The sequence below is a fragment of the Pan troglodytes genome, chromosome 12, assembly GCF_028858775.2.
Source record: "Pan troglodytes isolate AG18354 chromosome 12, NHGRI_mPanTro3-v2.0_pri, whole genome shotgun sequence".
Lineage (NCBI taxonomy): Eukaryota > Metazoa > Chordata > Mammalia > Primates > Hominidae > Pan > Pan troglodytes.
The window spans coordinates 85,471,999-85,494,014 of NC_072410.2; the positions used below are offsets into that span (position 1 = coordinate 85,471,999).

A 22,016-nucleotide genomic window follows, 5' to 3' on the forward strand; every position below is an offset into this window, starting at 1 on the left:
GCGCGCCCCCGCCCCCCGCGCGCCCCGGCCCCCCGCCCTCCGGCCCCAGGACGGGACGGGGAGGGAGGGAGGAAGGGGCGCCGGAGGCGGGCGGGATCCTGCGGGGCGCGTGAAGCCTCGCTGGCGCCTCGTCCGGTACTCAGACGCTGGCGGGCGCAGTTTCTCACGACGGGCCGAGGCTGCCACTGTAAGTAGTCGCCTCGGGGAGCGCTGAACAGACACCGAAAAAGTTCGCGCCGCCGCCGCCGGCGCTTTGTTCTCCCGGCCCGTCGGGCTGAGGCGGCGGCGGCCCCTCCCCCATCCCCCAACCCCCCCAACCCCCCAACTGCACGCGGCGGCGGCGGCGGCAGGACTCGGACCCCGCGCCGGGCTGGGCGGCGTCAGCCGCGCTGGGCGGGAAGTTGGGGGAGCGCGCGGCGGGAGGTGGGCGGCTGAGGGGGAGCGGGGGCGCCGCCGCAGCCGCCAGAGGGGCCAAGTTCCGGCGTCCGCGCGGAGGGCAACTTGGGTTCGCGCTCCGCTGGCGACCACCGCGCCCGGCCCATCGGAGGCGATCCGTTCCCGGGTCTCCCAAACTAGTTCCCGAAGCCAGACCCGCGGCGCTCGCAGTGCCGAATTTTGGACGAGCTTTTTCGTTTCATTTCCTCACTTTGCGTTGTAGTCGTCTCAAAGGGGTGAGTAAATGGTGCTTGGAGAATGTAAGCCCCTCGCCCCAGTATCCCGACTGCGTTTGGATTTGCGAGTTGCAGCATTGCTCCGAGTTGCTCCCTCCTGGGAGGTTTTCCTTAAGCTGAAACACTGAGGAGTGCGACTGTTTCTTTGAGCAGTGAAAATAACCATATACTACTGTATTGCCGGTTGGGTATTTTATTTCAGGTGAACGCAGTCAGAGGCATAGGCCTTGCCGTCTGCAGGCACACATACGATTCAAGCGACAAGTGTGTGCGCGCGACCTGCCGACTTTTCCACACACAGATTGATGGCATGGACGTAACTGTGTCTTCAACCACACCCATCCCCACAGGAAATAAGACTATCGGTGTCATCTTTGATTAGGAAGGATAAGTTACACCCTGAACTGCTGCTTGGTGCGACACAGCTTTTATGAGACATAGCCACAAATGGAACAAGAACTTTTAAATGCCTTTATTTGTACCCTAGAAAATGTTATTTTATTCCTCTGAAACTTTTTTTTTACCCTTCTACTTAATGTCGTCGTTCTTATATTTTTAGCGATTTTCATTTTCCTTAGCTTTGCTGCAGAAGGCGTCCATAAAGTTCCCCCGACTGAGATCTAGGCCAGTTTCTCCTTTATCAACGAACCCTTGCTTCCTTCCCTGTTAGATTCCGAGTTAAGATCAAGCATGGACATTCAGCCAAGAAGTTAGAAGATTTTCTAAAAGTAGGATTTGAAACGTGTCACGCAGAAACCGTGGAAGGTTTTTCTTCAGTAGGTAGTAATACAGTTGTGGTGGGCCTGAGTGCATGAGCTTGGAGTACTCCTTGACAAGCCAGGTTCCATCCTCGGTTCTATAATTTAGTATATAGCATTTCACATTTCAGGGTGACTCAGGTTCTGTAATTTAGTATATAGCGTTTCACATTTTAAGAGTGTTGACTGATGTGTATCTTAAAACTAATTTTTTAAGCATCCTAGATAATGGTAAGTCTTTTAGAGAAAATTTTAAGCTTTCAGTTTCATCAGATAGCCACTTTAAAATAGAAATTTCTTTCTATTCGTGGATTTAAACACTGCCACACACACAGAACTTCATAAATAAAACTTTCTGATATTACATTTTTAAAAATTACGAATTGAAAACACCACATACAGAAAAATAGGAATAGGTGGTCATTTAAGTGCAGTTTTCTTAAGGGACATTTTGTTCTCATTTTTTAAAAGTAAAAGACTCTAAAGTTGAAAATACTACAGTGGAGTTAATTGTTCGTTTTTAAAAGAAACTGCTTGTACAGAGCTTGATATATAAGGAAATTCTTTGCTAGTACAAGTTTTAATTTGATATAATGCTGCTTATAATTCACAATCTTCTGTGATGATTGTACTTTGAGTCTCGCTGATTATGTAATTCAGATCGAACTTGCTATATATATATATATGTATCTCTTTGAGTAGCCCTCTCAGGAAAAACTTGAGATAATGTGCTTATGAGATATTTTCATTTTAATGTAGGAAAAAAATTTTTTCCATTTCTGTGGTTAGTTTATTGTGGCAGTATGTGAGAAATTGCTCATTGCCTGCTAACCAATCAGATTTCTTGGCTACTACTGGTGCAGAGACTAACATCTGTCAAGCTCAACATGGATTCATATTGCATTGCCAGACTGGCAGTCCATAATCTTATTACTGGATAAACTTTTCAGTTCCTGAGCAGAGCAGATATGGTGTGCTCTCTCAGTACTCTCTGACAGTGGAAGGACTGAGATTCAACTGTCACTGGTCCAGATGAGCAGAATTTTAGAGGAAACAATTTAGCAAATGCTAAGCTCTTAGGAAAAGTATGTTAATCTAAAGTAATAGGTATTTTTGAAAATATATAAATCATTGTCGGGATTGCTACAAGATATGATTTTTTTTAAAACCAACGACGTAGACACTTGAGTTTTTAAATACAACATACAATATAAAAGCAAGAACAATTACTAAGCAAAGTCAAACCTATGTCAAAACATGGACATGGACTTTAGGACGCTGGTCAGAATTGCATTGAAAAAGGCCACATACTTTTACGTGGTAAAAGAATACTAATATTAATACATGTCAAGAGGCGTGGACACAACCCTCCACGTCATTAGCATTTCTAGTACACAAAACTAAGTTGAACCTGGAAAACTCTTTACTGGGAGGAATTCATGTTATAATAAATATTGTTATTCCAATAGGAAAAGCATTTTATCTCTTCACTTTTGCCTTTGCTGAGTATTGTACAAAAAGAATGATGCTACACTAAATAATGAACTTCTTTTTGAAGAATTTAGTAACTAGATGCATTTCGCCTTCCTGGAATCCTTTTGTCTGTCTCTTTGCTTCGTTGACTCTTGCTTATCCAGAGATCTCAGCTTAAATATTTCCTTAAAGGTACCTTTCCTGAGATTCCAGCTGGAATTGAGTCCCCTTAGTATACTCTGCCATATCACTTCTTGCAGTTTATAATTACCCAGCTGTTTGTATGAATGTTATGTCTGTGTCTCACATCACACTTTGAATTTCAGAGACAGCAGTGGCCATGTCTGTTTTGGTCACTGCTGTATAACTCCAGTGTCTCTCATAACAGTCTGGGAAATAATAAGTACTAATTAAGTATTTGTTAAGTGGAAATACTGCTGTTAGAGCTTCTCCTAATTAGAGTGTTAAAAATGAGATAATGTGTGCATGGGGGAAGGGGAAGGAGAGGGAGAGGAAGTAGATAAACTTGTGATATTACCATGAGATAATCCTCAAGTAAGTCCTCTCACCTCCAGGGCCTTTGTTTCACCTTGTCTGTAATAATAGGACAGACTGGGTTCAAGATGCCATTAATATCCTATATTTTGATTCCATTAACAATGATGACGGATTATGTAAGCTCATTTGAATGGAATATGTGACAGCTAGCTCCCCAAAAGAATATTTGACAAGTTCTAAATAAACATATTAGAAATGCTTGCCAACTAGATGATTTTATTTAGAGCCTCGCACCCCTGTTAGAAACAAGCATATATAATTGGTATATAGTTTGTAAATTAATAAGATGTACTCTTCTTTCAGTTTTCTAATTGAAGCGTAAAGACAAAATTAAGCAGCATATCAAGGTTCATGTAAGTCACAGTTATTAGGTTTAATATTTAGTTTTAATATTTTTCACCCAACATCTTGTTGCATCTTCCAGAATAAATCTGGGGTCCATAAACCAAACCAGGAGAGGGAAAACAGAAAGAGTGGGCAGAAATCTGACAGCTCTTAGGTTTCTTCTATTTGTGTTAATGCTGAGACTTTTAAAAATCATTTTTATATGTAGTGTTTATTATGAATAGTTGTAATTTGTTCTGATGAATTAGTTGTATTAAACACTGTTATTTGGCTAATATTACTAGGTATAATAAAATGATATTTAGTGGGAAGACATTCATCAAAGTAGAAGTAGTTAATTTGGGCCAGGTGCAGTGGCTCACGCCTGTAATCCCAGCACTTTGGGAGGCCTAGATGGGCGGATCACTTGAGGTCAGGAGTTCCAGACCAGCCTGGCCAACATGATGAAACCCCGTCTCTACTAAAAATCCAAAAATGAGCCAGGTATGGTGATGTGCACCTGTAATCCCAGCTACTGGGGCGGCTGAGGCACAAGAATCGCTTGAACCCGGGAGGCGGAGGCTGCAGTCAGTCAAGATCGCGCCACTGTACTCCAGCCTAGGCAACAGAGCAAGTCTCTGTCTCAAAAAAAAAAAAAAAAAAAAAAAGTCGTTAACTTGCATACAGTTTTATTCATAGATATTTTACTACTTTATTTTGGTAGTTCAGCTTATAAAAACTACTTAAGTCAGATACGTTGTGGAGCTCATTACCTCGTGAGACAACCTGTTCCATTGTTAGGTTGTTGGATATGGAATAAAGTGGTAGAAAGAACTTGGGCTTTGGAGTCAGGGAAACTAGTTTGAATCTCATTTCTATCGCTTACTAGCTATAGTCACAGGCAAACAACAGCTTCTCTAAAATTCTTGTTTCTTTTCTGGAAAATAGAGTTAAACCTCCTAGAGTTGTTGCAAGGATTTAATAAAGTATCATATCTCACTTTATGTGTTTAGCATAAAGTAAAGGCTTAGTTGTTAATTCCTTCAACTAATTGCTGTGAAAATTGCTAAAACTTACTGAGCACTTACTGTTAGCCAGGTGTTGTTACAGATAGTTTGTACCCCGTAGCTCAATCCTTGCAACCTGTGAGGTTAAGTAAGAAGTGCTCTCATCTTCATTTTTCGTCTACCCTCTGCAGTGATAGTGAATAAAATCAATTCTCCTATTAACACATATTCCAAGTATTTGAAAACCACTTATTCTGTTTGGTTTTGTTAAGCACATTTTTATCACATGACATTATTTTTACCTTTGCGTGCATGATTTTTTTTTTTTTAATCAGTATGGCTCTAAAAATGTTGACCATAGATATAAACAGAATAGTGATATAGGCTGAGTAAGAAGGAGTATACAGACGGATGCTGATGTGTTCTCAGTGACCTAGGGCATTAGCTTTGCGTTAGCTCTTTTAGTCACCCATTATACTAGCAGTTTGAATTAATCTTTTTCGTTGATAAACACCTCTCATATAAACTGCTTACAAGTAAGCATTTCCCCATTTCTGTATTGCACATTTTGGGGAAACTAAATGCAAAGCTTTACACTTACCTTTAAGTTTCAGTTTAATTTTAGTTTATTTCTCCCAGATTTCTTCAACCTGAGGATTTTATAAGCGTATTCTTTATGCCTTTATTATCTAATAAATAGTGAAAAATGATATAAGGCTGAGGACAGTGTTTCAAGGCAGTTCCATAAAGACTTTCCTCGTCTAAGGTGACACAGAGCAGCAAACTTAACTACACTAACATCCAACCCACACTTCAGTGACATACTTACAAAGATAGCATGGACAATCATCTTGGATACTATTTTTGTCAGAATAAACTATCTTTTTTTTTCTGGCTTTGCTGATTTTGTGGTCTTGGGCAAGTACTTTAATCTCTAAACCTTTGTTTTCTCAACCATATAATGAGTTGCTGTGAGGATTAATGAGGTAATATGTATAAAGTGCTTAGAACAGTATCTGACAGATAGTAAGAGCTTAATAAATGTAAGCTATTATTATTTTTTTCCAGCTAAGAAGCCTAATAATCATTATTTTCCAAGATGTAAATGTGGTTGACTTCTAGTGATCATTATATTCTTCTCTAGTTATTCACAAACCATTTGCTTCATTATTTTTTATATTTGTAATTTCTGAAATTTGCGTTCCTGCTTCTCCAGCCGCCAGAACTTGAAACCGCTCTACAAATCTCCAGGCCATGATTATATCTGTCTTTTTGAGCTCTTTCTCCAAGATTGCAGGAGTCAGCTTTGTGATTACATTTGTGAATTGCTTTAGTAGTATGGAATGGATTGCATCTGGACCCAGAGACTCAAACTCATGTAAAGTTGTTATAGTCTTAGTCATTTGTCTCAGGTTTCAGTTCTCAATGCCTTTCTGCAGTTTTAGTTTAAAACTGTGGAGAAGATAAGCAAAATACAAGTTGAGCAGTCTGTCTTTCTGTGCGATTTCTCAACCTTAGCAACATCCTCTGAGCAGTGATTCTTAGTTCCTTGTTCTCTTTGAGAAATAGTGTGTTCTTGTGGAGACAGCACTGGTAAGAAAGTACGAAACGTGGCTTCTAATTCCCGCTGCACCTATTAATAACCATGTGCTGCTGGGCAAGTTGCGTTATCGCCTTTGTGCTTCAATTTTCCTGTCTACAAAAATGATTTATACCCTGTCAACTTTCAAAGAGTTATGAGGTAAAGTATGTGAAACATTTATAAACTATCAAGTGTTGTACATTATATAAGATGGAATAATGATCATTTACTTGAAAGTAGCTATGAAAGCTTTCATCTTCAGTTTTTTTTAAAGTCTCAGTTTTTTCCTGAGCTTTCCCATTCCTAATACTATAGTTGTGTGCTTTTGCCCTTCTGTCATGTTCGTCCTAATTTAACCCACTAACTACTCTGCAGAGAGTTACTCTGCAGCCACATTGGATGATTTACTCCTTCTCTTCATTGGAATTATTTATGGGTATATAGATGGAACTTAGAAAGAACCATCAATTATGAGCTGTTTCACGCCTAAGCCATGTGGAGGGGTTGGGTCATACCTTTTTTTTTTTTAACTTTTTGACCTGTGCTTTCCTAGAAATTATGATACATATTTAACTATACCTACTGTTCTCTTTCTTACTGTTAGAAATGCTTTGTGGTCTACAGCCACACCACCCCAAATGTGCCTGATCTTGTCTGATCTTGGAAGCTAAGCATTGTTGGGCCTAGTTAGGACCTGGATAGGAGAAATCCCTTATGGTGAGATCCCTTTCTCATATGTTCCTGTGATAAGTATGTCAGCTTTCACACTTATTGATCATTTAACTGTTCAGTATATCCCCTCCTGCTTCCTTAGCCTTCTGAAAGGAATGTTTCAACAAAGCAAGTCAAGAGTCATGTTTCGGCAGAATTAGTATTGTAATATTAAAAAAAGAATACTCTTGTATTAGGAAAGTATTGTACATCTTTTGTGTGGTGGGGTGGCATGTATTGTATGTCTATGAAAATGTCAGTTTTACTGTTTTTTGTCCCTTCTGTTTTTGATATAACTCAGTCATGTAATTGTAACATAGAAGTGTTTGGTCTTCATTGATTAAAAATGAGGTAGATTTTAAAAAATGTTTAATGTTTAAGTTTTAGGTATCAGTGTAGAGTGCCAAGGATATTTTTCGAGCCTCTCCCTGAAATTATACTTATAGTAAAAAAAGTCTTTGCTAACTAGCCAAAAATTGCTACCCATTAGGATTTATTAGTGAATTATAAGCATATGACCAAAAATTGTCATTTAAAAAAGTTATGTTCTTATTTTTAAATTAATGTCGAATGAATATAAAGTATTAAAAACCTTTAAAAAATTTCCTTCCAGGCTGACTATATGTCAGAAAGCATCAGCTTTTCTCGATGGACCCATTCATCTAATGAAATATGCCTGTACTATTTTAAAAAGCTTTGTATTTCATCATAGAAAAGTTCGTCCCCCCAGAATGAAAATGAGGACATTTGAGAAGGTGATTTAAGGTGTGGACATTTGAGAAGGTGTCCTATCAAATTAGTAAACCAAAGGAAAAGTACTGAATAGATTAATCCAAAACACTTACTGTTTTTTAAACGAAGAGGATTTCACCTTGACAGAAAAACAACTTTTATTCAATATGTATTTCCTGAAATTAAAGAGACAAGAACAGACTGAAAGGAAAATAGATTCGTAAATAAGCTACGTCAACTCTATCCTGCTGAGGATAGCTCAGTGATGTTAAATCCTTTACAAATCCCTGGTTGTCTTCCTACAGACAAGACTGCTTTTTGATGGGACTGATATTAAGAGAAATAGGACCTTTGGGGCATTCAACTCCTTGATAAAACTTACAAGTATCGGCATGAGTGGCTTAAAAGAGGAAATAAAGAAGTTTTCAACTAAATCCAAAAGTGCAGTCATTTTCTTTACTGCTGTTATTTTAAAAACCTCTTCATAAGCATTGAAAAAGAATCGACAACTATTTTAAAAGATTAAAGAAAGGCAGATGTCTGCAAATAATTCCCCTCCATCAGCCCAGAAGTCTGTATTACCCACAGCTATTCCTGCTGTGCTTCCAGCTGCTTCTCCGTGTTCAAGTCCTAAGACGGGACTCTCTGCCCGACTCTCTAATGGAAGCTTCAGTGCACCATCACTCACCAACTCCAGAGGCTCAGTGCATACAGTTTCATTTCTACTGCAAATTGGCCTCACACGGGAGAGTGTTACCATTGAAGCCCAGGAACTGTCTTTATCTGCTGTCAAGGATCTTGTGTGCTCCATAGTTTATCAAAAGGTACTGTGCGTGCTATTATCAGTAGTAAATAATATTGTTACTGATGTTTTTCTATAAATTATACGTGTACCAGTGAGTTAAGACATACTGATCCATCAGTGGTTTATTCTGTGCATTTTTGGAAGAGTTCTAATGACCTCTGAGGCTAAAGACTGAAATTTCAGAGTCTAGCTAATTGGAACATATATCCCAGATTTAAAATACATTTATTTGGCTGGGCGTAGTGGCTCACGCCTGTAATCCCAGCACTTTGGGGGGCTGAGGCAGGCAGATCACCTGAGGTCAGGAGTTCGAGACCAGCCTGGCCAACATGTTGAAACCCCATCTCTACTAAAAATACAAAAATTAGCCAAACATGGTGGCAGGCACCTGTAGTCCAAGCTACTCATGAGGCTGAGACAGGAGAATCGTGGGGAGCAGGGCAGGCGGCGGAGGTTGCAGTGAGCTGAGATAGCGCCACTGCACTCCAGCCTGGCACGGCGACAGAGTGAGACTCAGTCTGAAAACATAAATAAAATGCATTTATTTTAGCTTTAAAGTATCACTCTTCTGTTTGTCTCTCAAGAGCAGGAAAATCTGTATAGAGTCAAGGCAGCATAAGAAATCTCATTTGTTTTCAGAGAAAACAGGAGGTAGAGGGCACAAGGCCCCCTGGGACACAGTAGCTAGCGGCTGAGTCCCATCTCCATACCTTGTTATCTCTAGGTACCCTGTGTTCTGGCCCCTCTTTTTTTTTTTTTTAATCCATTTCCTTCTCTTTAGATCTTCATTATTTTTCAGGACGTTCAGAATCTTCCTAAACTGCCATTTAATATAGGACCATGCTTTCTGTCTTTTAAAAAATAGGTAAATTAATTTTGAATATACGACAAAATATTTGAAAATTCAGGGTGGTTTTATGTTGTTTCTCATTCACCCTCCTTCCCTGTACCGTGCCGTTTTCTTAAGGAACTTTAGCTAAATATCTTTAATAATCCCGATTTGATGGATGAGGCTAGTATGTTTTCTGTGTTATCAAAACAGTTTATATGGGTTGTATGAATTGGTTATATTTTATTTTTAGTAGATTTTAATGAATTTTCAAGCATGTTTCAGATTTGTTTCAAACAAATTGTAAACTTTCTATTTGCAAAAATCATCTCTCTCTGGGAATTCAGGCTCTTCATCTTACTGTCTTTGTTTCAATTCTTTACGCTTTATATAGTTTATCATTCATTATCTTCTGATGTAAATAATGACCCATCCAAAAGATGTTGTGCAGTTTGTGAAAATGATCTATGCTGCCTTTGTTTTAACAATGACTTGTACCTGTGGCCTAAGTTATTCCTAAGTAAGAATAACTTTACTTCTGTAGACCTGTAGAGCATTGTATCCTTCCGTAGCTTTGCTTTTAGTTTCCCTTCCGTTATCCTTTACAGACTGTTTTCAAACAGTTTTGCAACTAGATTGTAATTTTTTTATTTAATTTTTAAACTTAAATACATATTTGTAACTTAAATATAATGTTCCCTTTTTATTTGAAACCATAGAAACTCATAACCAGTGTTTTGATGACTCTCTATGATTTAGTTTTCAATCTTTGGAAATTTCATTTACTTATTTTTTGCACAGTTTTTTAATTGAGAAAAAATTGTATATATTTATTAAGTACAGTATGTTCTTTTGAAATATGTATATGTGGTGTAATGGCTAAATTGAGCTAATTGATTTACTTCTACAGAGGTTTACCAGTTTTCTGCAGGATTATTCTAGAATCAGTGTTACTTCATTAATATAAATGTGAGGAGTGGGTCAGTGGGTGAAATTCTTGGAGAACCAGATTAAAAATCTTGATCTGTGAGCAACTAGAGTGATGTCAGGGAAATAGGATATAGCTTAAAAAGGATAATTATACAAATATAAAATAGTTATTGATTGTGGATATAGCAGCATAAAATCGATATAGTAAACTGAATTTTACAATGACTCCTGCAGGGGAATCATTTTTCCTCAAGAGGAACTCTCCCCATTCTCTCGTGTCTTCTACTCTTGTTGAGTGCAGTTTTCTATAAATGTCAGTTGGGTCAATTGGTTGATAGTGTTCAAATCTTCTATATCTTTATTGACTTCTTTCTACTTTCTCTTATCTTTTCTCGAGAAAGGACTATTGAAATCTCTCAGCTACAATTGTAGGTTTGTCTTTCTCCTTTCAGTTTTATCAGTTCTTTTCTTTGATTTTTTGGCGCTCTCATTATTTGCAAACACATTTGGGACTTTTACAGCCTTTGATATATTGATCCCTTTTTCAATATAATTTTTCAAGATCTTGTTCTGAAGCTTACAGATGCTCCTTGGCTTACAGTTATGTCCTGATAAACCCATGGCAAGTTGAAAATACTAAGTTGAAGGTGTGTTCTGATATATGATATTTTCAATCTGCTGTGAGTTTATCCTATTGTAAGTTGAGGAGCTCCCTGAATGTGTATCCCTTTTGCACTATTGTAAAGTCGAAAACTTGTATGTCAAATCATCTTAAGTGAGGGACTGTCTTAAGTGAGGGACTAATACTTGGTGTTAATCATTCTTTTTATAAAAAATCAGTGTTTGCATTGTGATATCTTTTCACATGCTTTACTTATGACCTCTCTGTTTTCCTATGTAAAGTAGGATTTTTTTAGCTTGCATGTATTAATAGTTGGGTATGCTTTTTAGATTCACTCTGTCAACTTCTGCTTTTTAAGTGTTTAGACCATTTCTATTTAATACTGTTTTCCATATAGAAAACATGTGTTTAAATAGATTGGCTGTTTTCTATTTGTCCCTTCTGTTCTTAGGTCCTTTTCTGCCTTCTTTTGAATTACATTATATAATTCCATAGTACCTCCACTGCTGGTTAATTATACTCTTTACATTTTTTTTTTTCATCAATTCCGCTAATGCAGGGGTCAGCAATCTGTATCCCTAAGCCGAATCTGGCCCACCACCTGTTGTCAATAGAGTTTTATTGGAACACAGGGTGCTCAATCCTTTATATCTTGTCTGTGGCTTCTTTTGTTCTGCAGCAGCCGAGTTGAGTAGCTGTGACAGAGACCATATGGCCCACCAAGCCTAAAATACTACTGTTTGGCCTGTTGCAGAAAATATTTGGAAATCCCTGTTCTAGTTTATATAATATGCATCTGATCAGAGTATCTTCAAACAATATCATAGCACTTTATAATGTAATATATACCTTAGAACAGTATATTTCTATTTTCTTCCTATTGTCATTTTTATATTTTATTTCTACATGCAGTCAGTTATTGTTATTCATAGTAGTTATATTCTGTAAAGTCACTGAGAACACTGAATTAGCTAATAGTGAACGATTGCTCCTAGTAGGACCTAGTGGAACCATTGTTCCTAGTGGGAGGATAGGTTCCTGCAAGCCTCTGGTCACATTTTCGTCAACCAATAAATACATAACCTTGTTTTATGTGTTTCTGTTTGAAGACACTTTATTTAATATATATAGTTGATTCATTAACATTGTACTCACAGCTAACAGAGCTATTACTTATACCTGAATGTTATTGAACACGTGTATTTACTCTATAAGGGACATCACAAACTTTTTGCACTTGAGAACACTAGACTGCTTCAGCACTGTGCTTGGGAGCCATTTTAAACAGAAGAGTCACTAACAAAAGATGAAAAAAATGCAGAAAACATGGCACTAGATAGACTGTGAAAAGGACTCTTATTTACACTATAAGAGCTGGAACAAGAAGGCAGAGCTATAACAAGACTTTGACTTGAAATATGTAGTACGATAGAAAAGCTGTGTTTGCCTCTGAGCTGTGCCATGACAACATTTGAAATAATACATTGTTTTAAATTTTTTTCACTCCCAGCCTAATATTGGAAGTAAGTTGAAGGGGTGTGAACCAAGCTCCTTGTCAGATATTTCCACGATTCAGTAATTTTTGATGAAATAGTTATAATCAAATGAACAAACTCATAACATGTATTTTGACAAATGCAGGCTTTATTGCTATGTTTGTGTCTATTTTTTCCCAACAAAATCTTAACCAGTCTGCTTTTGAACAGCCCACAAGATTTTCTGATTACTCTTATCATTAAGCATTTCCTGGTTAGCTTTTTTAAAAATTATAGGCAAAAGTTCAAAGCTTGTTTTGTCATATTTATGGAAAAAGAAAAAAACCTAGTTTTAAAAAATCTTTTACAATAGGCCACATGTTACAAGGATCAGGATGTTTACAAACTCGATGCATGTAGTTGCAAGGTTATATGCATTTTAAATGTGGACTTGATTTGTAACAGTGGTTTTCAACCCAGACTGCACTGGAGAGTAACTAGGAGGTTAAACAGGTCCTTCCTAGACCAATTAAATCAGGTCCTTGGGGAGTGGGAGTCTGTTTAAGAGTTCTATCTATGATTCTAATGAGAGCCACAGTCTAGAGAACCTCTAGTCTAATGGAAATTTGATAAGCCTAAGGACCAGATAAGTAACAATCTGAAGATACATTTTTTTCAAATATTGAAATTGTATATTTTGTCCTGTGAGTGCCATCTTATTTTCCACATACTGAAAATATACTTTAAAAAAATTCTTAAAATTAAAAATTTCAGAGAGGTCTGCAGCTGATTATAGGTTAATGTGATAATTGCAAATTCTAGGTAGATTTTCAGTCTCCCTGGTGGCAGTTTGCAGAGAGCTAAATAGTGTTATACAATTATCCTACACCTGGGTGCCATTATCTGTTATGGCTTTGCTTCAGTTGAACAAATATTTATGGTGCACTACTCTTCAGTCACTGTGCTAGATAACTGTGGAAGCTCCCAAGATGAAACACAAATTCCCTGCCCCTGTGATTTATGCTCTAGAAAAGAAGATGAGCAAATGTCAAATTGCCCTAATATAAGGTAGATGTAAGTCCTGAAATATAGGTACAATATGATAAAATGACTCAGGAAGGAGAGCTGTCACCTTGTTGGAAATATGAAATCATATTTTCAATCCTACTTTTTGCTTGCCATCACCAACTGTAGTACTTCACCTGGAGAAAATAAGCTTTTGCTGGTACAATGCCATGCTACTACTTTGATAGCTTGTAGCATGGATAAAGCAAGATACCTTTAACATCCTCACTAGTCTGTGAGACAGCAGATACTGGTCTCTTTATGCACATATAGAGTCTGCTTTCTTTTGCATGGTCAGATAAAAAGTTTTGTGATTCTGCTTCCTAGTGGTGCTCTAAATTTTATTTGTGTTAGAATTAGTTATTCAAGAAATTCGTGATAATCTCTGCCCTCTTCACTCTGCAGCAGTTAACTGGACAGACGTGTAGTTGCCAGCGATGAGCAGGTGACAGAAATATGTGATTGCTTATGTATAAGGTATTATTGCAAGATTACTTACAAAATAATGCTGATGAATCTCTGATCTCTGGTCCAGATTCCTTTCCTAAGCTTCAGACATGCCATGTTCTATCTTTTAAGTAGCCTTGAACACCCTTTCATTGCCACATCCTCTGCTTAGACCTCCAGCAAGTTTTTTTCTGTATGGATGTTGGCATCCTATCCAACACATTGTATTTTAACATTCATAATGCTCATCGTAATTGTCTCTTTTCTTGACTGTATCCACTATAAAACTAAGCTTTATGATGCCAGATATCATGGCCACAGTAGGTGCTCAGTGAATATTCTTTGGTTGAATAAATAAAGGAAGGAATTAATATGAAGCAGTATAGTGTTATAGTTAAAACCATTAGTTTTGGGGTTAAACTGGAGTTCATTTCTACCACTTATTAGTTGTGTAATCTTGATTCCTTGTCTGAAAAATGAGGTTAAAAATAGCACTCATCTCTCATCATTGTGTGTGTATATTAAATGATATGTTTCTAAAATGCTTAGCCCAATACTTAGCAAATAGTAATCACACAGTATATGCTAGCTAATCAATATTATTATGTATTAATCTGATCTTAGTGGTTTCCAAACTCAAAAGAAAACTTGAGCTATTACACTTCGAGGTCCCTCTCTGTTGAAGATTTATTAGAATTAGCCAGTGGTAATCTAGAAATGACTGAAAACTACTATCAATTAAGTTTATGTTAATTTTTTGATTTGTGCTTTATAGAATATATACATATGTCAGAATCTGTTTTCTCTGTAGAAGACAGCTGATTCCTTCCTTGATCTGAATAGGTACTCACAGTTTTCTATTAGCTTTACTAATTCTCCTTTTATTGGTACAGAAAATTAGAGGTTAATGGTATATCAATTCTGTGATTTATTTTATCTTCTGTTCTTGGGCTGCATGTGAAAACCTGTGACTTCTATATTAGAATATTTTGGTATAATATATTCCTAAGGGCATAATGTGCTGCCTTTTTTTTTTTTTTTTTTTTTTTGAGACGGAGTCTCGCTCTGTCGCCAGGCTGGAATGCAGTGGCGCGATCTCGGCTCACTGCAACTTCCGACTCGCTGGTTCAAGGGATTCTCCTGCGTCAGCCTCCCGAGTAGCTGGGATTATAGGCATGCACCACCACACCCAGCTAATATTTGTAGTTTTAGTAGAGACAGGGTTTCACCATGTTGGCCAGGATGGTCTTGATCTCCTGACCTCATGATCTGCCAGCCTTGGCCTCCCAAAGTGCTGGGATTACAGGTGTGATTGGCCACCGTGCTTGGCCAATATGCTTCTTTAGATTAATGGTGATTGCATATGTGACTTAAGAATCTTATAATTTTGAGGTCAACTGATTTAACTAGTCAGTTAATTACCATTGTTGAGCAGTGAGTAAGTAAGCATGCTTTTCTGTATTTCTGTACCCTTAGGCTGTTATTTGAGATATTCTTGCATTGTATACACATGCCCAAGAATTAAACTGTTGGAAAGAGCCTATAGAATCAACTGTAAAGGGATAGGAACAGTTAAGTGACATTGTATAAGATCTTTTGATATCACAAGAGGTACAGGAAAACTAACCAAGAGTGCATAAATATCTCCATTAGAAAAAAAGATTAAAAATATTTAGCAACAATTATCTTAAGAAACGGGTAAGTCCAAATATAAATAAAATTAAAATCTTTAAAAAATTTTTTAAAGACCTTGTAAAATGAATGTGTCTTCTTATGTTCCTGAAAAAGGAAGACTGATATGTGTAATTTTTACTTCTCCAGTTAAATTTCTTTCCATTAAAGATTTTTATTGGTATTCTTTTTACTCTGACAATGTTAAAGTTTATCTGGAGGAAAAATAGTCAAGAGCATTAATTTAAAAATCTGAAAAATAAGAGAGAAAGAGAAGAAAAACCTACAATAACTGAAGTTATATACTATCTGAACATAGATAAGCACAAGGTACTTTTAGGTATGCCAAAGGAGTCTTGAGAAATTAAAAGGAATCATTTTTCAAAAAAAACCAGAGCTTAAAAAACTAGTTTTAAGCAGTTGAAGGAACATTAACATAGACCTTCACTTAATACCTGACACTGGTTGGGCGCGTTGGCCCATGTCTGTGATCCTAGCACTTTGGGAGGCTGAGGTGGGTGGATCACCTGAGGTCAGGAGTTTGAGACCAGCCTGGCCAACATGGCAAAAGCCTGTCTCTACTAAAAATACAAAAACTAGCCAGGTGTGGTGGCAGGTGCTTATAATCCCAGCTACGCGGGAGGCTGAGGCAGGAGAATCGCTTGAACTCTGGGTGGGGAGGGAGGTGGGTGGGGGTGGGTGGTGGCAGAGGTTGCAGTGAGCTGAGATTGCGCCACTTCACTGCAGCCTGAGGGAAAGAGCAAAACTCTGTCTCAAAAGAAAAATATGACACCAAGGTAAATTTCAGTGATTAAAGGTGAAATGTGGAAACTCAAAAGAAAATTTACATATAATGGAATTGACTATCAAACCTCTGGACAGCAGGCAGCTCGCTTTCAGATCAATAAAAGAAAACATGAAAAGATCAGTTTAGAGATTTTATTTAAAATTATAACGTATACATATGTAAAAGTAAAAGCAACAAGATTGGGAAAATGTTACGGCAAGTATTATATAGGTTAATGTCTTCTTTCTACATAGAGCTCATGTATTGGTAAGAAAAACTGATCTCAACACTTGGTCAAATGATATGAGAGTTATGTTTTACAAAAAGATTAGTAAACAAGCGTGCAGGAAGATGTTCAAAACAGTTTTAAAATATAGTTTAGGTATCGTGTTAAGTTGGGGGAAAATGAAATTGGCGTTCACAGTATGGGGGAGAGCATGGTAAAATTTCATAGAAATAGAGAACAATCAGTGATTCAAGGCTTATAATTTAAAAACTAGATTAAATTCTAACAAGAATATCACAAAACATATACACTGAGGTTTTTGTCCCAAGAAAATATCTCTAACAGATCATTTATAGTTGAGCTGTGCTTAAAACTTGGATATGACCAAAAGCGCTCACTCTTTGAATTTCATCCAGTTTCATTACACACCTCAAGGGTGGAGTAGGGTGGAGTTTCTTTTATTGTTGTTGTTGTTGTTGTTGTTAGCATAAGCCAAAACTTAGCTTCCTTTCTTCAAAGCTTTGAAACCCTTCCAACATTTATGATACATTGATTGATGCTGTCTTATTCATCTTTTATCCTCAGAGATGTCTTACATTTAGTAGACATTTGGTAAAGAACACATACCTGCTCTTCTAAAAACATGATACTGGAAATACAGTTTTATTGATGAGATGATTTATAGTTATTAGAGCTGAAAAGAGATAGAAATGAGCAGATAAGCATCAGTATTCTTTCCCATCTTGTTTCATATATCCAGTGCCTTAGTTGTGCCCAAGCTGATCCCACTAGCTTAGATTGTCAGATAATTAGTTTGTAGAGCTTGTTTTTCCTGGGATTGTGCAAAAGGCCAGGGGTTCTTCTAGAATGCTCTGAAATTTTTAAAGTTATTTATTTCCTGAACTTTTTCCTTATTCCACATAAGAATGTGGATTAGGACTTTGGACTATTTTACTGGCAAATGTTATAGTCTCAGTATCTGATTTTAATATATAAGATCAAGTTAAATTGTTTTCATCTGATGAGATTTTGACCTCCCGGGGACATTTGGCAATGTCTGGAGACGTTTTTGGATGCACAACTGGAGCAGGGGGGCTTCCAGCATCTAGTGGATAGAGGGCAAGGAAGTTGCTATGATGCCCCATACAACAAAGCATTATCTGGCCCAAAATGTTAATAATGCTGAGGTTGAAAACCCCTGGGTTAAACTGATGGAGTAATAGCATTTCTGAAGTTTGGAGAAATCTACAATGTCTCTCTTTTAGTACTATTGTAGGGGCTTAGTAAAATAGGGAATATGACTATCTCCTAGATTAAAATCTTACAAATATGAATTGCAGCTTGAGGTCTTAAACAGGATTTCTAGTTTTGCCTGGGCATTTTTGTTTTTGTTTTTTGAGACAGGATCTTGCTCTGTCACCCAGGCTGGGGTGCAATGGCATGATCACGGCTCACTGCAGCCTTCACCTCCTGGGCTCAATTGATCCTCCCACCTCACCCTCCCTAAGTAGCTGGACCACAGACTCCGGCCACCATGCTCGGCTAATTTTTTTATTTTTTGTACAGATGGGGTTTCACCATGTTGCCCAGGCTGGTCTTGAACTCTCGGGCTCAAGCGTTCCCTCCACCTTGGCTTCCCAGAGTGCTGGGATTACATGTGTGAGGCACCACACCTGACCCATTTTTGTTTAACAGTGCACAGTTTTTATTGTGAGTATGGATATAGTTAACGTGAATTTTTAACCCATATATATAAAAAGTTCCTATATCTTCATATTGTTTTATAAAGCAAAATTAACAACAAACAAGATCTCTGCCTTCTAGAGGTTTATAAGCTGAAGGGAATGTGTTTTTACTGATTAAACCCGAAGAACTAATGGTACTGGGAATCAGGAGAATGCAGAAGTCAGACAAATCTGAGCAGCAGGTAGAACTGGAATTGAGCCAAACAGAAATTTCCTGATCAGATCACAGCTGGGAGGCCACTTACGCCTGATTACAAGGGAGAAAATTGATATTGAGGGAGTAGGCCAGAAGCCTCGCCCATCTTACAGTGATTGTTCATGCTTGGATTTTCAACCTTGAAATTACATTAACTCTGTTACTGGTGTAGTATGTTTAAAAAAAAAAAAAAAAAAGAATCCAAGGAAGAGATAACAGAGTATATTATGCCATAGCAGAGTTTTGCAATCAAGGAGAGACACCTGGGTTGTAGTTGCTATTCTGCCACTGATGATAGGCCCTTTTCAAGTTACTTCTGACCCTCAGTTTTCTCAGGTGTGAAACTAGTGTCATAAAGTCCACCTCCATAGAAGAATGGTGGTTAAATGTAAAGCCCCAGGTAGTGTCTGGCACATACTTAGTGCTCAAAAGTAGTTAATACTCATGATTTCAAAATCTGTTTAGATATGGAAAGATCACTGGTCTTGTAGTGATCTTAAAGTCCCAAAGCCTTCATTAGGTAGCCTGCCAACATGCTTACATTGGTTTGCTCTTGCCTTTTGATTTTAGCATTTAACGTATAAAAAAACTATAAAAAACAGAGATAAAGTGTTTATCTTATTAAAGGGCCTGGATTACTTGTTTTAAGAGTTTTGAGGAAATTAAGCGTCTGTAGCAAGTGCTTTGCACAATTTCTGATGCATATTGACTGCACTCAGTAGCGCTTCTCCACCTTTTTGCTTTCATATTGCTAAGAAGCTTAGAAGATACCACTCTAATGCTCCTGCTACTGTGTTAATTTGTTGAATGAACATAGTAGATATAATTGGAGTGAGAAAGGAATTGGCAGACAGCAATTCATTTTAAGTTATAATGCTGTTTACAGAAATTGGAATAATTCTTACAAAAGCAGATTGTCTGCTTTTAGCTGATTTAAAACATTTGGTTTTAATTTTGACGATTTACGTGACACTAGACCTGAAGGTTGTTTGCTTATGTAGCCTAATTGAGGAGTTATTTTGGTCTGTTCTTTAACTGCATCGTCTCTGTAGATACGGATTGGGTATAATTTTCAGGTTATGCCAAAGTAGACTGAAAACCCCAGCTGTATCTTTTGTTGTCCAAAAAAACCCAGTTGTCGTTCTATGTTTTTTTTTTCTATCCATTCTTTCTACTACAGATGTGTTGCAGCAGCTTAGTGACATCCTGCTCTTTATTCTACCCCTACTTTTTTTGTCTAGGCAAAATCAATGTCAGGCAGCCATTACTAATCTGAAAGCTCAAACTGGAAGAAGAAATTTTTTTTAAATTCTACTGTTCATCATAAGACCTTGGGTAGAATAGAAGAGCCTAGATCTTTAATTCGGAAAGTTTGAATTAAAGATAATCAGAACTAATAACAAAACAAGAAAAAATGAGAATGAAAAAAGATTGCTTTGGTTGGTATCAGAAAGGCAGGTGTTAAATAAAGCAGCTCCTCTGGTATTTCTTTTTTTTTTCTTTTCTTTTTTTTTCTTTTTTTTTTTTTTTGAGATGGAGTTTTGCTTTCACCCAGGCTGGAGTGCAGTGGTGCAATTTTGGCTCGCTGTAACCTCCACCTCCCAGGTTCAAGTGATTCTCCTGCCCCAGCCTCCCAAGTAGCTGGGATTACAGGTGTCCGCCACCATGCCTAGCTAATTTTTTGTATCTTTACTAGAGATGGCGTTTCAGCATATTGGCCAGGCTGGTCTCAAACTCCTGTCCTCAGGCGATCCATCTGCCTCAGCCTCCCAAAGTGCTGGGATTACAGGCGTGAGCCACCACACCTGGCCTCTTATGATATTTCATATCCAAAAAATTCTGGGTTCAGGTTAATGATGAAAGTTAATAAATTCAAGTCCATGTTGAGTAATTTTCTGATTGACTCAGCTATCGTCCTTATGTCTGTATTTAGAAACAGAATCATTGAGCTGCTTCTCTCCAATTAAATATTTTCCTAAAATTGGTGTTAATATTAGATTTCTGTGTAATTTATTAGTGCTAAGTTAGTTGCTCAATAGTCAACACTTCTTTTTTTTTTTTTTTTTTTTTTTTAGTAAGTATCTGTTAAGTACAAAGTGCTTGGGGATTCAGGAGGAACATGAAAAGAGAATATTCTTTTCCTCATGGAGCTTATTTACTATGATCGAGTTTATGTTTAAAAAGACTTGTGAAGATTTATGTGGCATCAAATTTTAAAATGACGTTGGTATTCAGTGTCACAAATGCATTTGAAGAAACTTGTGTTGCTGATTTTTAAAATGACGTTGGTATTCAGTGTCTCAAATGCATTTGAAGAAACTTGTGATGCTGATAATATTCTGTATCTTGACCTGAGTGGTGGTTATGTGGGTTGTGTGTATGTTTATGAAGCTATCAAGCTTCTAATTAAGATTAGTGCATTTATTATATATCAAGTACATTTTAAAAGTAAATGTATGTTAAACTTCGATCGTTTCCCATTGCATTTAGAATAAAACCTTCATTCTTCTTTTTAAGAAAGTACATACTGGCTGGGCACGGCAGCTCACACCTGTAATCTCAGTGATGTAGGATTTTTCTTGACCTCTTCATCGGACTTGGGACGGGGTACCCTGTTTACTCAGTCCGCCACACTCAACCTCTTTTGGGAGGGAACATGTGAGCAAACGAGTGCAGGATCTGGCTAGCCGCCTTGAGTGATGGCAGGAGCAGACTTCATACCTGTGGGGCCCTTCAACCTAAGGGCCCCACAGCGGCACTTAGGTTGTGGTGCCTGAAACCCCCCAGAGGCCCCAGAAGATATAATACTCTCTTAGGTCTGCCATCCATGGACAGCAGCGTGTTATCAGCTCAGTGGGCGCCTTGCCTCATCGTGTGGGGTGGCTGCCCTCCACCAGCAAGGGGAAAGGGCCTATGCAACAGCCTTTTTTGGGGTACTGGCACTTGTTGGGTCTCCAGTGCTTGTCTGGCATCTAAGAACAATGAGGTCCCCCAGACACTTGAAGGATGGTGAAGGTGGTAAGTGATGGGAAATGGCTCTCAGCAGAGTGGGATGTGGGAGAGGGGACGGGACAGGCAGGTAATCTTCTCCTGAGGTCCAGCGGCTCTTCCCGGTAGTCAGGCCATCCTCTGAAGTCCAGCTGTCCCTCCAATGTCAAGTCACCTCTCTCCAGTCAAGCTGCTTCTCTCTCTCTACTGGCTGAGTCTGGGGTCTTTATAGGCACAGGACAGGGGTTGGGCCGTGGGGCCGGCCGTAGGTAGTTTTGGAAAAGGCAACATTCGATTGGTAAAAAGACATTTAGAAAGAACCAATCAGGAGAGAGCAGGCAAACAGGGATAGAAGTTCTCACTTTGGGCAACGGGTTTCAGGCTTTTCATCTTGAAGGTGGGGTTTCGCCAGGA

General features: G+C 38.1%; 1 protein-coding gene across 10 annotated transcripts in view; it reads left to right on the top strand.

Moving 5' to 3' along the window:
• The first annotated feature begins 34 nt into the window (after positions 1–34).
• Positions 35–22,016, top strand: part of PRKD3 (protein kinase D3) — a 74,153-nt gene continuing 52,171 nt past the window's right edge. For 2 of the 10 annotated variants that reach the window (XM_063789137.1, XM_016948363.4), the window contains exons 1-3: positions 79–187; positions 6,978–7,090; positions 7,698–8,640. Coding sequence is in view for 5 of the 10 variants with exons in the window: in XM_016948363.4 (XP_016803852.1) it covers positions 8,353–8,640 (288 nt within the window). In the remaining 5 variants the exon portion in view is untranslated. Of the gene's footprint in view, positions 188–425; positions 672–6,977; positions 7,091–7,697; positions 8,641–22,016 lie in introns of those variants that run through there. The other 8 variants (XM_063789133.1, XM_063789135.1, XM_063789134.1 and 5 more) reach the window with 8 other exon arrangements.